The sequence below is a fragment of the Lissotriton helveticus genome, chromosome 4_1 (genome assembly GCF_964261635.1).
Source record: "Lissotriton helveticus chromosome 4_1, aLisHel1.1, whole genome shotgun sequence".
NCBI lineage: Eukaryota > Metazoa > Chordata > Amphibia > Caudata > Salamandridae > Lissotriton > Lissotriton helveticus.
The window spans coordinates 585,458,853-585,474,758 of NC_136063.1; the positions used below are offsets into that span (position 1 = coordinate 585,458,853).

Below are 15,906 nucleotides of genomic sequence, written 5' to 3' on the forward strand. Positions count from 1 at the left end.
ACTAATCTTTCCATTTGGCCCATGGAATAAGTGGTTCACCCTTACTCTGAAGACCTTTAGGAGGAGGTTAAAATTGCATAATGATAAATCAGTAGCAACAGGATTTTTTTTAAATGTACCTACAAATATCTCCTCAGATAAACTTTTAACAACCTGACAAATTTTCCACAAGATAAGAACAAAGTGTGCGTATAACCAAATTGACAATATTTAGGGGTGGATAACAAGGGCTTTCCTAGTCTAAAATGAGCACTTCGTACATAATGCTCGACATGAGTTCCTCAAATTAAAATTTGACCGAACTGAAAATGGTTGCTGCGTCCTATCAATAGGTAGAGGATCCTTGCCTCAATTCATGATGGCTGCAAAAAAGTGTTCAGCGTTACTGTGTTGTATTCCTGATCTAAAATGACAACCAATGTAATCGGCGTCACAATACGTTGATATCTATGGCTGCTGGAGTACAATAACTCTGTGGGGCAGCAGTGCAAAGCGGGATGACGCTTAGGTTAATATGGCCAAAGGAGCTAGACTAACTTCGTAGGGCAGCAATGCATGGTGGGAGGCCAGCCATTAACCCTCTCAGCGTATTAACTGATAGCAGCACCAGCAACATAGTTTGGCCAGAGCAGCTGATCGTCCTTTCAGTTCCTATGTTCAAAAGAAATATAGGGCAAGCATCAATTTCTGCCTGCCCATCCACCGGTCGATATTATGAAACAAATTGTTCTCAACATTGCTCGTTCCCAAATTGTGAAGGAATTAAACAATAATGACAGGTAAGTCATGCAGCCTTTTGCCTCCATCAAAGGTGCGTCCCCCCCAACCACAACTCACCTCCATATTCCGTTTCGTCCAGGTGAAACACCATGATGATGGGGCTACCTTGCTTATGGCGTTCTATGCCATACAATATAACACTAAAATAATAATAAATCCCGGGGCCCTTGTCACATATTACCACTGCACTTCACAACTACTAACTATCACACTGCTGCAAGTGTGACAATTCAGACTGTTTGAGGCTGCCACTGGAACCACCGGATGTAATTTAGCACTGAGCTCTTGATCTCTTTTTGTAATTCATTGTAACATTTGACAAGAGGTTATGATCTGTATTTGGGCATTTGTTAGGAGGGTACTGGAAATGGGTACACATTATTAATGCTCCAGGTTTTTTCTATTCTTATCAGGTTTTGTTTATGGTTTGTGAGTATTTCTCTGCATGTAACAAATGTATTTGGCTTCCAGAGTGGTTTGCTTGATATCAGGTGATGTTTTTATCGGGCATTGTTTAATGAAGGACTTTTAAAATAATATAATGAACATAGAATGATTTGGATAGCCTCGAAGATGTTCCCCCTGCTTACTTTTATGAATGTTTTTATAGGTTATTGAATTAGTTCAAAGGTATGGTCCAAAACGATGGTCTTTAATAGCAAAACACCTAAAAGGAAGAATAGGAAAGCAGTGCAGAGAGAGGTGGCATAACCACCTAAATCCTGAAGTGAAGAAATCGTCCTGGACTGAGGAAGAGGACCGAATCATCTACGAGGCTCATAAACGATTGGGAAACCGGTGGGCAGAAATTGCAAAACTTCTTCCTGGAAGGTATTTTTTAAAATTCTTCTTTACAGCTGATTTACACTTTCACGGTATTTTGTATTTTTTCAGTTGTCTGTGATTTTGCAATTCATTGTTGACCAGTAAACCTCAACACTACCACCACATTCACAGTTTGCCTTCTCCATTTACTGGTGGGGCAACCGCAGGGTTTCTGTGGCAGAGCCTCTGCCATCAGAAACCATTGATATGAATGTCTGTCTCCCACTCGACTATTAGGTCTCATTGCTATTCATCCCACTCTGTTTATTGTGTTGTGACAGTCACCAGATTGCCCTTCCCAAGACCACAGGACTAACATGGAAAGCATGATGGTCTCAAGCAGGGAAATCAACTAATAACCCCCTACTTGCAGGGGAAACCCCCATGTGGGCTGAGACTATTGATTTTGTTTCTTGATGACAGACAACAGCTTTTTGAGTTTGTTTTTGAAGAGCTCAAAAATGTGCAGAGCAGGCAGTCCAGGCATGGTGCCAACTTGGCAAAGTTGTCTACCCTTACTGCAAATGCTGCCCTAAAGGCAATAGAGATCTCTGCTAGGCAGAAGAGAATCTTAATCTCTAACTAGGGCGTGTGGACCTCTACCAGGGGCTCAGAGGCCAGTGCATCCACTGACAAGGTGGGCGAGAGGCTACCCACCTGATTTTAAATGACCAACTTTATTTGTATTAGTAGTTGTGCACATTATTCAAGTCCTCTTCTATTCCTAGGTTTTGTAATTTACCACCACTGTGTGGCGGTGCGCAAAATGTCATTTGTGTTCATCCTTAAATTCTGACTGTGCCAGCCACAGTACAAGACGGACAATCACTGCAGTGGTTAATTTCAGTTTGCATTATGATCTAGAGAAATTGAATGTAGACCATTCAGATTCTGTAAATCTTTATTAGAATTGACTTAAGCTTTTGATGTCAACAGTTTTTTTTTTTTTTAAAAGTCTGATTCCTGAAGTTCCCCTTGTGGTTTCTCAAGCGGATGTTAGCACCTCTTTTCAAGAAGAAATGTAAAAGATGACACATTTTTATGTACAAAAAGCTTCTTCTTCATTGTATTCCAAAGGTTTAATTCAGGTCATCCATATCCATACTAATATTATAAAGAGAGAGCCCACACCTTTGAGGCGGGTAAGCTCAGGAACCACAGCGCCAATCAAAACACCCAATACTGCATTGGAAAGGACAGTTTCAGCAGATGGACATAGGCTATACAGCAGGCCACCATATACATTCGAAGGGTAAAAGAAAGTTAGGGGCAAAGTAGTCCGTTGTGGGCGTGTGCGTTTACAGCGATGGGCGCGGCATTCCTCAAAATGTTCAGAGTACTCCGTTGTGGGCGTGGCCATTGTGTGGGGGGCGTGTGCATACACAGCGAGTGCAGGGTGGCGTGTGCATGTGGGTGCGGCATGCGTCAAAACCAAGCGTTCAGAGTACTCCGTTGTGGGCGTCGGTGTTGTGCAGTCGGCGTGTGCGTACAGCGATGTGCGCGGCAGTCCTCTAACCCAAACGGTCATAAACAAACCTGTATTCCCCCGCTTGCGAGAGGCGTTCAAACAAGCAGGATTCCACCGCTTGCGAGAGGCATTCAAACAAGCAGGATTCCACCGCTTGCGAGGATCGTTCTGGGTGGGACTACCGTTCCGATAACAGTGGGCGGTGCATTTGGAAATTTTTGGTGTGTTGGACGTTGACGCCATGTGGGGCAGCGGACAAACAAGGACTTCAAGCCAGGCAGCACTGTCAGCCACGAGAACTGCAAACCAGGCACACAATATCGAGAGGGCCGCAGTCGGGTGCAGTTGGGTTGTTAAACAAGGCGTCTGGCTCATCATACATTTACTCATAGTAACCCAAATGCACCAAATGCACAGATGAACTGAACAGGTAAAAGACAACATGCAATATCTTTGTTAAACAAGGCATCTGGTTCATCATACATTTGCTCATAGTAACCCAAAAGCCTTACCAAATGCTGCATACGTGACGGTTTACATTTCTGTACTTTGAAAAAAAAAAATAGGTTTTCCTTAACATAGTCGGTCCCACCCTTCATTCTACTTCACAAAAATTTGGTCTACCGTGACATTTTGAAATAAAATTAGCTTGCCTATTAACACTATTGCAGACATTCTATTTCATCCCCGGACAACGTCGGGACGGGCTGCTAGTATCAAATAAATACCCACCTAATGAGTTTTACACTTTACATGTATTAAATGAAAGAATGTTTTTTTAACAAGCTGTAAAGTCCCTGTACTTTTCAGGGGAACAGGATAATCCTGCATGTGAGAGATGCTATATCGTCTACCAGAAAAGCACAAGAGCCAGCTACTCTGTTCGGTCTAAGCTTATCTTGAGAACTGAACCAACTCCCTAACTCGTCTGCCCAGAGATCTACTGAAGAACAGTTTGAACAATGAATACCCTTTTTTTCCTTCCACACCTGTGTCCAAGACCCCCAAACTATAGTGGCCCTAAGAGCTGAGAACTTATTTAATTCTGTACCACTACACAATGTTAACAGATTTCAAGATCGAAGGAAGAAAAAGTATTTTGACATACCTTAAGGCATATTTAATGAATAGATGTGGGGTAAAAAACAATTTCCACATAGCTCTCTTTTCTGTCCAAATCCTCTTCTTTTGTGACTGAAGGGAAGAAAAACCCATACATTAGATACATTTGCTTGCGTAAGATAGTTATGACAGTCATTCAAAACCACAGGAGTTTATTTTCAAGGCATGTAGAAGTAAATATTTCTGTTGCCAAGTGGCACTTGATACTCCATAACAATAAGTAAACTTTCTCTCCGCAATTTGGAGTATCTCTTTAATATACTAGGTAAGAGGCAGATACTGTATGAGAAGGTTTCCAAAATGGAGACTTCAATGGGTGATTTTATCTATAACCAATTTATAAAGTAAGGTATGCATTATAACTATTTTATCAATACAAACAACCATCTAATAATGTCTTGCACTGTCTGAATCTGGAAGAGAAGTACAAGTTCTCCAACATTTGATTTTTCATGTATTCACATGCATGAATCATGCCCCTTTGTCAGGCTGGGAATCACTGGTAATCTTAAACTGTTGTAAATAGTGTTACAAATATCCATAGGCCTCAACAGCAGTGTTTGTATAGTAGCACATCCACTTAATTTGAAACAACCCGAACTTCAGTCAGTGAGATGGAAGTTCCAGCTCTCCTATTCCCTTTAGAGGCCACCGAAGCTCACATTTCTACCAGACTTAGTGTATGGGAGGGAGTCCCCAAGCCTAGCTCTGCTCTAACATCTCAGTTACTAAATCCTGTTACTTTCTAGTCTATCTAGGACTGTCCTTCCCTCCCCTCAGCTTTCAGTGAACTTTAAGTTGTTTCTAGGGGAAATTCCCTTTTTTTGGGTCAAGGAGACCCTTGATCTGTCACCATGTCTGACAGGGATTAAAAAACGCTTTTCAAATCCTATTCTACTTGTGTTCAGAGGAAAATCTTCACTTATGGCCTCCTTGAGCAATGTACTTATTTCCTTTATCCAGTGGACAAGCCTTAAACCTTTCCATTAAAACTCCTAAAGGACAAATAGCAAATTGACTCTGTATATATTGGAAAAGAAACCAGCATTGGTAAATGCATTAGGTTTTGCCTATGTGATTAATAATACGCTGTTGTTTTGTTGTAAGCTGTAGCTTGCTGAGTAGTTGTACAATATAAGTTACAGAAAGTCTGTTGAAGTGCTGTGACTTGTCTATGTACAAAAAGGCAATATATTGTGCTGTTACTAGTGGTATAGTTGCGGGTAAGTAATAGCAAAAAATTGAGAAATGAAACAAAATATATATTTTTTAATTCTTTTTATCGATTTTTACTAATTATGACCATGGCTACAGTGCAGTATAAGGTAAACCACATTTATAAAGATGCAATACAAGGTGCAGACATGTACATGCAAGGCTAACACAATGTACAGTATACGCATCCTGCAGAGGGCGGAAGGCACACATAACAGAATTACAAATCATGCATTGTCCCATCTGCCTTTGGTGTACCCCTCCTGGTCCCAGTTGCTACATTGTGAAACCGCTGCAGCGCTAGCGTATTATCAGTGTCCAGTGTTTTTCGCAAGTACGAATGTAATGGTTGCCATATGTCCAGAGGCCTTGCAGTGGGTGGTTGTAATTGTGCATAGCTGTCACTGTTGGTGTTGCAATATGTCATACTGCGCAGCCATGACTGTACTGTTGGCGTGCGCTTATTGTCTCAATTAAAGGCCACTTCGCATTTGGCAATAAGCAGCACAATGGCGACAAACCGCCGTTTGGATCTAGGAAGGTCGTGCATGTGCCCAAGCAACGACATTAATGGCGTGGGTGTGATCACCATTTCTAGCATTCTGGAAATTTCCCTAAATATTGCTTTCCAGTAATTGCCTATTTTAACGCACGTCCACTTAATGTGTGCAAAGTCCGCATCTGGGGAGCGACACTTGGGGCATAAGTGTGAGCGAGATAGGTCTATACGGTGTAGCATGCTTGGTGTTTTATATGCCCTTCAAGGGAATTTAAAGTGCAACAGTTTATGCCAGTGGTTAGGGGAAACCCAGCCAATTTTTATACAACACCTACTCCATTGTGTATCTGTGATGGGATGACCAAGCTCACGCTCCCAGGCCGCTTGCACCCCGGCATCTCGGGAAGGCATCAGGGCCAGCACAGCCTTATACATTCTAGCCATGAGGTGCGTCCCAGCCCCAGCTTTGATAATTCCAGTCAGGATTGGGAACTCAGGGGGTTCTAACAGGTAGCTGTAAATGTTTCTCAGGGCTCGTTGGAGCCTCTGCAAAACGAAGTGATCCATGATAGTAGGCTCACGGAAGCGGGGTGCTCCAGTATTAGAGGTGTCTTTCATAGATTCACATGCCTGAATCATTCCCCGTCGTCGTAGTGGGAGTCCCACGGTACATAAAATAGCAATAATATGCCATAATATCATAGTAAAAACAAGTAATTCCCAACCAGGAAGTAAAGTAGTCCAAGCTACAGGAGAAAAAACTTCCACACTCATGACTATCCTAGTCATTTTGTATAGACCAAACTGCAGCCAATCAGGCGACAGCACCCACCAGAAGGTTCTCCCCAGAGGCTCAGGCTCTCAGATTTTCTACCGCACGTTGTGTGAAGGGAGTCTTCCTGAGCTCTGCTCAGTACTTCTCTATTTTCCTGCTGAAATCTAGTGTTTTGAAGATGTCTACTAAGAAATCTCTTTTCAGGCCTTGTGACTCTTGTGGAAAGCTCCGGCTTTTTAAAGAAGACCCCCACAAGAAGTGCATTTACTGCCTGTATCCTGAACATCAAGTGAAGGACTGCAAGATCTGTAGGACCTTCCCTCAGAAGACCCTCAGGGACAGAGAGCCGCCTGCTTTTGTGGCTACAAAAGCTCAAGGATTCGGATTATCCTGCTTCTGAGGTATATTACCTCTGGGTCTACTTCAGCCTCTACGAAGAGAGCTGCAGATGAGGTTTTAACTTCTCCTGGGGCTAAGGTTGCGAGGAAGCAACAACTTGTTAAGGGGTCTGAGAGGCCTTCCACATCTAAGGCTACTCCCCCTGTTAAGGAGAAAAGTGGTTCATCTACGCCCCCGAGAAAATCCCCAAAAAAGTTACCTCAAACATCTTCTGAGAAGACTTTGCCTCAGAAACAGACCCTGTCGTCGTCGACGCCGTCGTCGACTCCTTCGTTGACGAAGATCTCCGTCGATGCTACGTCTACGTCAACGGTAACTTTTTCCTCTCCTAAGACTGAGATGATTATGTCGACGGCGTCTTCATCGCCGACGATGGTCTATGTTACTGTTAGACCTATCTCGTCGACGGTAGAGTCTTCCTCTTCTGCCATCGTCGGCGCCTCGTCGACAGCTAAACTGAAAAAGATCCAGTCGACGACACCGTCGACGCTTGTTCTCCCGTCGACGAAGAAGCCACCGTCGACGGGATCGTCGACGGCTACCACACTGTCGACGAAGACACCATCGTCGACGAGGACACCATCGTCGACGAAGAGGTCGACGAAGATACCATCGTCGATGAAGCCAACATCGTCGACGAAGCCACCACCGTCGACGAAGCCACCACCGTCGACGAAGACACCACCGTCGACGAAGACACCACCGTCGACGGAGCCATTATTGTCGACGACGATACCTGTACCATCGACGACGACCTCATTGTCGTCTACCGTCAAACCCAAGTCGGCGATTCCTTTGGTAGAAGCCCCATCGTCGCCACAGCTATCTTCTTGTACCACTTTACAAGTGTGGTCGCCGTCTACGGTTTTTCTGTTGACGCCAAAACCGTCTTTGCTTCAAAGACGTGGTTCAGCCTTGGAACCTTTATCTCCTCTACGTATTTCACCGCAGAGAATACCTCTACAGGTTCCAGACAAGCTACTGGATTCTGAGGACAGTGATGAGGATTCTGTTATTGAGGAAATATTTGGAACATCAATAAATCCTTCCGAATTGAATATAAAATTTCAAGCGGACGACCAAGAAGATCAGCATTCGCCTGAGCAAATGACATCAACTGTGACAAATGTCCCTTCAGCTCAGGTGCCAATAGCATTGCTCACCAACCTTCAATGCATGTTAGATGACTATTACAGGCGTTTTCCGCCATCAGAGTCAGCAGCCTCTGTACCTCCTACACCGGTGGTTGAGACGCCTTTGCCTGACCTCAGACCTCCACGGTCTCCTCCACCTGCACCATCCAATCAGCCGGACAAACAACGTTCTTCAGACGAAGAAGAAAGAGAAGAAGGAGATGTCGATAACGAGTCATTGATGTCGGAGTGGGATGATTACCAGGTTCAAACTCCTCCGTCGCCACCGGCAACTTCAGATTCACCTTCAGTGGACGTGGGAGGATTTCACCTTTTAATGGAGCGGGCCACGAAACGCTTCCACATTCATATGGAGCATACAGAACAGGAATGCTTCCTATATGATTTTAAAGACCAGCCAAGGAAGCAAGCAAGATCTATACCTATTATAGATTTCATTTGGAAGGAGGGGATTAGGGTCATGTCTAACCCGGCTTCCATTCCTCCTATCCTGCCAAGGATTGATAAAAAGTATAAGGCTCCAGAGAAGTCCCCTGCTTGCCTTATAGGACAACCAAAATTGATTCAGTAATCGTTCAAGCTGCACAAAAGAGATCTAGGAACCCCTCATCTCCAATCGCGGCTCCACCTGATGGAGATGGTAGGCGCCTGGATGCCATTGGCAAGCGTGTTTCAACGATGGCAGCTACCACGGTCCGAGCTGCTAATTCATTGGCCATCCTGGGCACATATGACCGGCAAATGTGGTCAGATATCTCGCCATACATAGACCAACTTCCAGAACCTTCTAAGTCTGAAGCGCAAAAGATTCTATAGGAAGGTTAAAGAATCTCGGCTGAGATTATTGATTGTGCTGTTGATGTGGCCTCAACTGGCTTCAGGCAATTGGCAGGTGCTGCTGTCCTGCGTAGGCAAGGTTGGCTACGCTCCACTTCGTTCCGTCAAGAAGTGCAAACAAGGGTTTTGGATATGCCTTATGACGGAGAGTTTCTGTTTGGTCCGCAAGTGGAAGAAGCCCTGCAGACAATCAAAAAGGATACAGAAACCGCTAAATCCTTGGGCACCCTGCTATTTCGTAAGCCCCCTTTCGAGGAGCGAGAGGACGTGGATCGTTCTCTAATCGAGGCGGATATTCACAACAGTCCTCTTACAGACAGGGACATCAACGCTATCAAACACAGCTTTATCAATCCTTTGGTCAACGAACCAATAATTATTCCCAAAACAAGAGGAGACCAGCCTACCACGGAAAGGATGAACGACAATGAGCCTTATCACCTGCCACCGCTTCTGTCCCAATCTCATACAAAAATTGGAGGACAAATATCAAAATTCTACTCAAAATGGTCATCCATAACATCGGACAGGTGGGTCCTGGACATTTTGGCCAAGGGCCATGCCCTCGAATTCGAACAGTTTCCTCCGAACATTCCACCAAAGGGACCACCTCCAGCTCATCTAAAGGAACTGTTTACCCAAATCAATTTGATGTTGAAGAAAGGAGTAATTGAGAAGGTTCCTCATACGCTGAGGAGAACAGGATTCTACTCCAGATTTTTTCTAATAAAGAAGAAGTCCGGAGAATGGCGTCCAATTCTGGATCTCTGTGCCCTGAACAAATATCTGAAGAAACTAATGTTCAGAATGTTATCACTACAGGAAATACTGCATCTCCTATCGGCTGGAGACTACATGGCCACCTTGGATCTCCAAGATGCGTATTTCCACATCCCCATCTTACCTCGACACAGAAAGTTCCTGCGATTCAGAGTGGCTGGCAGGGATTATCAAGTCAAGGTCCTTCCCTTTGGACTGCGCTTGGCACCCAGTGTCTTTACAAAGGTCCTAGCTCCGGTAGCAGGACACCTCCGGCTGGAGGGAATACAAATATTTCCATATTTGGACGACTGCCTTATCAAGGCCAGTTCTTACACAGACACAGACAACCATTTACAACAGTGTCTAGCTCTCTTTCAATCTATGGGCCTTTCCATCAATGTCAGCAAGTCCCAGTTGGTACCATCCCGAAGACTAGCTTTCTTGGGTGCGACCTTAGACACCGGACTAAAGACAAGTCAGAATACAGGACATGGCTCGACATCTCCTTTCAAAAAAGTCAGTTTCAGTCCGACGGTTCAAATCCTTTCTGGGGATTGTATCGTTGATACCGAATTGCCGTCTCAGAATGAGGCCTCTTCAAGAAGAACTCGGCTTACAATGGCTGCAGGTCTCGGGTTCATTCGAGGACCTCATCCAGATCACCCCTTGCATGCGGGGTTCCCTTCTCTGGTGGATTCAAAGAAGGAATCTGCAGCAGGGCTGCGCGTTCCTTCAGGATGCACCAAACTTTACGATCACCACGGACGCATCCCTCGAAGGCTGGGGAGCTCATCTTCAGGGACTGACAATCAGCGGCAAATGGAGCCCTCAGCATAGGCGTTGGCACATCAATCTGTTGAAGCTGAGAGCCATCTTCCTTGCCCTCAAATCATTTCGAGCAATCATTCAAGGAGCCACTGTGTTGGTTCGCACGGACAACACGACAAGTATGCACTATGTCAACAAAAAGGGAGGGACAAAATCGGCTCTCTTGTCTCAGGAAGCCCAGGAGCTATGGGCATGGGCAATACGGCACATAATCTTCTTGCGGTTCATGTACCGGTAACAGAGAACGTTCTTGCAGACACTCTCAGCAGGACAACAGTGTCAACTCACGAGTGGGAACTTCATCAGCAGACGGTGGATTGGATCTTTCGGCAGTGGGGTCATCCAGATCTAGACCTCTTTGCGACCGAGAATAACAGCTAATGCCGGTTCTTTGCAAGTTGGCATCCCCGCAAAGACTCTCAGGGGAATGCGCTTTCGATCAACTGGTCTCAAATATATGCCTACGCTTTTCCACCGATACCGCTAGTTCCCAGATTCTTGCGGAAGATGAAGAAAGAACCGTGTCGGCTGATTCTTATTGCCCCCAGATGGCTTTGCCAATATTGGTTCACCGAGCTCCTTCTCCTATCGGAGTGCGAACCAATCCAGTTACGTCCAACTCCGGACCTGCTCTCCATCCAGGACGGTCAGATTTACCATCCAGACACGACATCTGTGAAATTAGCGGCCTGGCGCCTGACTACCTTGATTTCGCCCACCTAAACATTCCTGCAGATTGTAAGGAAGTACTAGCCAAAGCAAGAGCACCTGCTACTATAAAGTTGTACAGTCTCAAATGGAAACGTTTTTGTACCTGGTGTCGTTCAGCTGGAATTCATACTCTTTTGGCTAAACCAGAGCAAATCTTGCCTTTTTTCTTACAACTGGTGAAATCAGGATTGTCTCATGCAACCCTAAAGGTTTTCCTGGCAGCGATTTCAAGATACCGACAAGATGGGACCACTTTTCTTTACTCTTCAAGGATTATACAATAATTCTTCAAAGGTCTCTTCAGAATGTTCCCTCCGGTACGTCGTCCACCACCATCGTGGCATCTTAATGTAGTGTTAGCGCACTCATGCGCTATCCTTTTGAGCCTATCCATAAAGCCGATTTGACATTCCTTACGTGGAAAGTGTCACTTTTATTAGCTTTGACTTCCTCTAGGAGAGTCAGTGATATCCAGGCTTTCACAGTTCATCATCCTTTCTTACAGTTCACAAATGACTCATTGGTGCTCCGCACGAATCCAAAATGTATACCTAAGGTGCCTTCGGACTTCCACCTTAACGAGCCTGTCATCTTAAAGACATTTTTTCCTAATCCACAATCCCCTGCAGAAAGGGCATTGCATACACTGGACATTAAGAGATGTTTGAAGTTCTATTTGCAGAGAACTTCTATGTTGCGCAAATCTGATCAACTATTTATCACATATGGTATGATTCGTAAAGGCCAAGCAGTATCTAAGCAAACAATTGCGAGATGGATCTCTGCAGCTATTGACTTTTGCCATACACAAACAGGACGACCTTTGCAAGCGGCTCCTAGAGCGCACTCTACAAGGGCAGTGTCTTCCTCAACTGCTCTTTTCGCTGGAGTCCCTCTCCAGCACATCTGCAGAGCGGCGACCTGGGCCAGTCGGCATACTTTCACCAAACACTACTGTTTGGATGCAGCAGCGAAACCGATTCTGCAGTGGGTTAAGCAGTTCTGCGTAATCTTTTCAAATAAGGTGAGCCTCTGTTTCCCACCTCCTATTACGGCTGTCAGATGCTTGTTATGCTTATTTTGTTGTGCACATGCTCTAGTATTTGCATTTTATCATGCTTTTAGTGATGTGATTATTTATTTATATATATATATATATATATCAATAAACCCAGGGTGCGCCATGAACATTGCGATTGGCAGGAAACAACGGGAATGAAGACGCCCCATTGCTGGCCGCTCATTGGCCAAGGATACACCTATTAAATGGCAGGACTGTTTAAAAGACTGTGGACAATCATCGATGGCTTTTCCGCACTGATGAAGGCAGAAGCCAGAAACGCGTCTGCGGATATGACAAAGCCCACTAATGCCCCGAGTGTGCACCGGAGTTGCCCTGTGTTTATTGATCTTTTAAGCGGTTCCTCCTCCGCTTTTCGGTTGCACCCGCCGTGAGTTCGGCTGACCCTGGGTGGAATGGTGTTTTTTCAGTTTTTTCTTTTTTTCTTTTTATATATATATTAAACGGCTGGTTCAGCCGTAGAGCACGCACCGCCACAAGGAGCTCCCCACTTCTGCCCAACCTTGGACCAAAACTTTTGCTACGTGAGTAAACCCCGGGCAGGGGAAGCCGCCAGGGACCGGACCTCGGAACTGGCCCTCATTTCCTCGAGAATAGGCAATTGAGGTGAAAGTGATCTTGCACTATGAAACGGAGTTTCCACGCATCGCTCCCCCACGGGGCAGTAATGAGGAAGGAGGGCGGACTCAAAAGACCAGCATGCCTCATTGTTTCTACCGACTGCGGAGCCCACCAGGGGGCAATTATCCCATCCAGTCAGTACGTGACGTACATCGTGGGATTAAATCAGCACACAATGAGCTATACATGCTGCATACCCCTCCACCCTGCCGATGCGACCAGCCCCCCTTGAGAAAGGTCTGCTGACAGACCGAAATGCATTAGACAATACAGGCTGAACATTTTGCAACCGGAATAAAAGCTTTCCGTAATCACCTTCAGTGTGCGACTCACCGTCTTTCCTTGTAAAGATAATTGTTGGATAATAAACGGCTGGTTCAGCCGTAGAGCACGCACCGCCACAAGGAGCTCCCCACTTCTGCCCAACCTTGGACCAAAACTTTTGCTACGTGAGTAAACCCCGGGCAGGGGAAGCCGCCAGGGACCGGACCTTGGAACTGGCCCTCATTTCCTCGAGAATAGGCAATTGAGGTGAAAGTGATCTTGCACTATGAAACGGAGTTTCCACGCATCGCTCCCCCTTGGGGCAGTAATGAGGAAGGAGGGCGGACTCAAAAGACCAGCATGCCTCATTGTTTCTACCGACTGCGGAGCCCACCAGGGGGCAATTATCCCATCCAGTCAGTACGTGACGTACATCGTGGGATTAAATCAGCACACAATGAGCTATACATGCTGCATACCCCTCCACCCTGCCGATGCGACCAGCCCCCCTTGAGAAAGGTCTGCTGACAGACCGAAATGCATTGGACAATACAGGCTGAACATTTTGCAACCGGAATAAAAGCTTTCCGTAATCACCTTCAGTGTGCGGCTCACCGTCTTTCCTTGTAAAGATAATTGTTGGATATTAAACGGCTGGTTCAGCCGTAGAGCACGCACCGCCACAAGGAGCTCCCCACTTCTGCCCAACCTTGGACCAAAACTTTTGCTACGTGAGTAAACCCCGGGCAGGGGAAGCTGCCAGGGACCGGACCTTGGAACTGGCCCTCATTTCCTCGAGAATAGGCAATTGAGGTGAAAGTGATCTTGCACTATGAAACGGAGTTTCCACGCATCGCTCCCCCACGGGGAAGTAATGAGGAAGGAGGGCGGACTCAAAAGACCAGCATGCCTCATTGTTTCTACCGACTGCGGAGCCCACCAGGGGGCAATTATCCCATCCAGTCAGTACGTGACGTACATCGTGGGATTAAATCAACACACAATGAGCTATACATGCTGCATACCCCTCCACCCTGCCGATGCGACCAGCCCCCCTTGAGAAAGGTCTGCTGACAGACCGAAATGCATTGGACAATACAGGCTGAACATTTTGCAACCGGAATGAAAGCTTTCCGTAATCACCTTCAGTGTGCGACTCACCGTCTTTCCTGGTAAAGATAATTGTTGGATATTAAACGGCTGGTTCAGCCGTAGAGCACGCACCGCCACAAGGAGCTCCCCACTTCTGCCCAACCTTGGACCAAAACTTTTGCTACGTGAGTAAACCCCGGGCAGGGGAAGCCGCCAGGGACCGGACCTTGGAACTGGCCCTTGGAACTGGCCCTCATTTCCTCGAGAATAGGCAATTGAGGTGAAAGTGATCTTGCACTATGAAACGGAGTTTCCACGCATCGCTCCCCCACGGGGCAGTAATGAGGAAGGAGGGCGGACTCAAAAGACCAGCATGCCTCATTGTTTCTACTGACTGCGGAGCCCACCAGGGGGCAATTATCCCATCCAGTCAGTACGTGACGTACATCGTGGGATTAAATCAGCACACAATGAGCTATACATGCTGCATACCCCTCCACCCTGCCGATGCGACCAGCCCCCCTTGAGAAAGGTCTGCTGACAGACCAAAATGCATTAAACAATACAGGCTGAACATTTTGCAACCGGAATAAAAGCTTTCCGTAATCACCTTCAGTGTGCGACTCACCGTCTTTCCTTGTAAAGATAATTGTTGGATATTAAACGTCTGGTTCAGCCGTAGAGCACGCACCGCCACAAGGAGCTCCCCACTTCTGCCCAACCTTGGACCAAAACCTTTGCTACGTGAGTAAACCCCGGGCAGGGGAAGCCGCCAGCGACCGGACCTTGGAACTGGCCCTCATTTCCTCGAGAATAGGCAATTGAGGTGAAAGTGATCTTGCACTATGAAACGGAGTTTCCACGCATCGCTCCCCCACGGGGCAGTAATGAGGAAGGAGGGCGGACTCAAAAGACCAGCCTGCCTCATTGTGTCTACCGACTGCGGAGCCCACCGGGGGCAATTATCCCATCCAGTCAGTACGTGACGTACATCGTGGGATTAAATCAGCACACAATGAGCTATACATGCTGCATACCCCTCCACCCTGCCGATGCGACCAGCCCCCCTTGAGAAAGGTCTGCTGACAGACCGAAATGCATTGGACAATACAGGCTGAACATTTTGCTACCGGAATAAAAGCTTTCCGTAATCACCTTCAGTGTGCGACTCACCGTCTTTCCTTGTAAAGATAATTGTTCGATATTAAACGACTGGTTCAGCCGTAGAGCACGCACCGCCACAAGGAGCTCCCCACTTCTGCCCAACCTTGGACCAAAACTTTTGCTACGTGAGTAAACCCCGGGCAGGGGAAGCCGCCAGGGACCGGACCTTGGAACTGGCCCTCATTTCCTCGAGAATAGGCAATTGAGGTGACAGTGATCTTGCACTATGAAACAGAGTTTCGACGCATCGCTCCCCCACGGGGCAGTAAAGAGGAAGGAGGGCGGACTCAAAAGACCAGCATGCCTCAT

The 15,906-nt window shown here is 46.3% G+C and overlaps 1 protein-coding gene across 7 annotated transcripts in view; it reads left to right on the forward strand.

Moving 5' to 3' along the window:
• MYBL1 (MYB proto-oncogene like 1) overlaps window positions 1–15,906 on the forward strand; it is a 673,529-nt gene that overhangs the window by 177,833 nt on the left and 479,790 nt on the right. For all 7 annotated transcript variants that reach the window (XM_078687219.1, XM_078687216.1, XM_078687217.1 and 4 more), the window contains exon 5: window positions 1,391–1,611. In XM_078687219.1, the coding sequence (XP_078543345.1) occupies window positions 1,391–1,611 (221 nt within the window). The remainder of the gene's footprint in view (window positions 1–1,390; window positions 1,612–15,906) is intronic.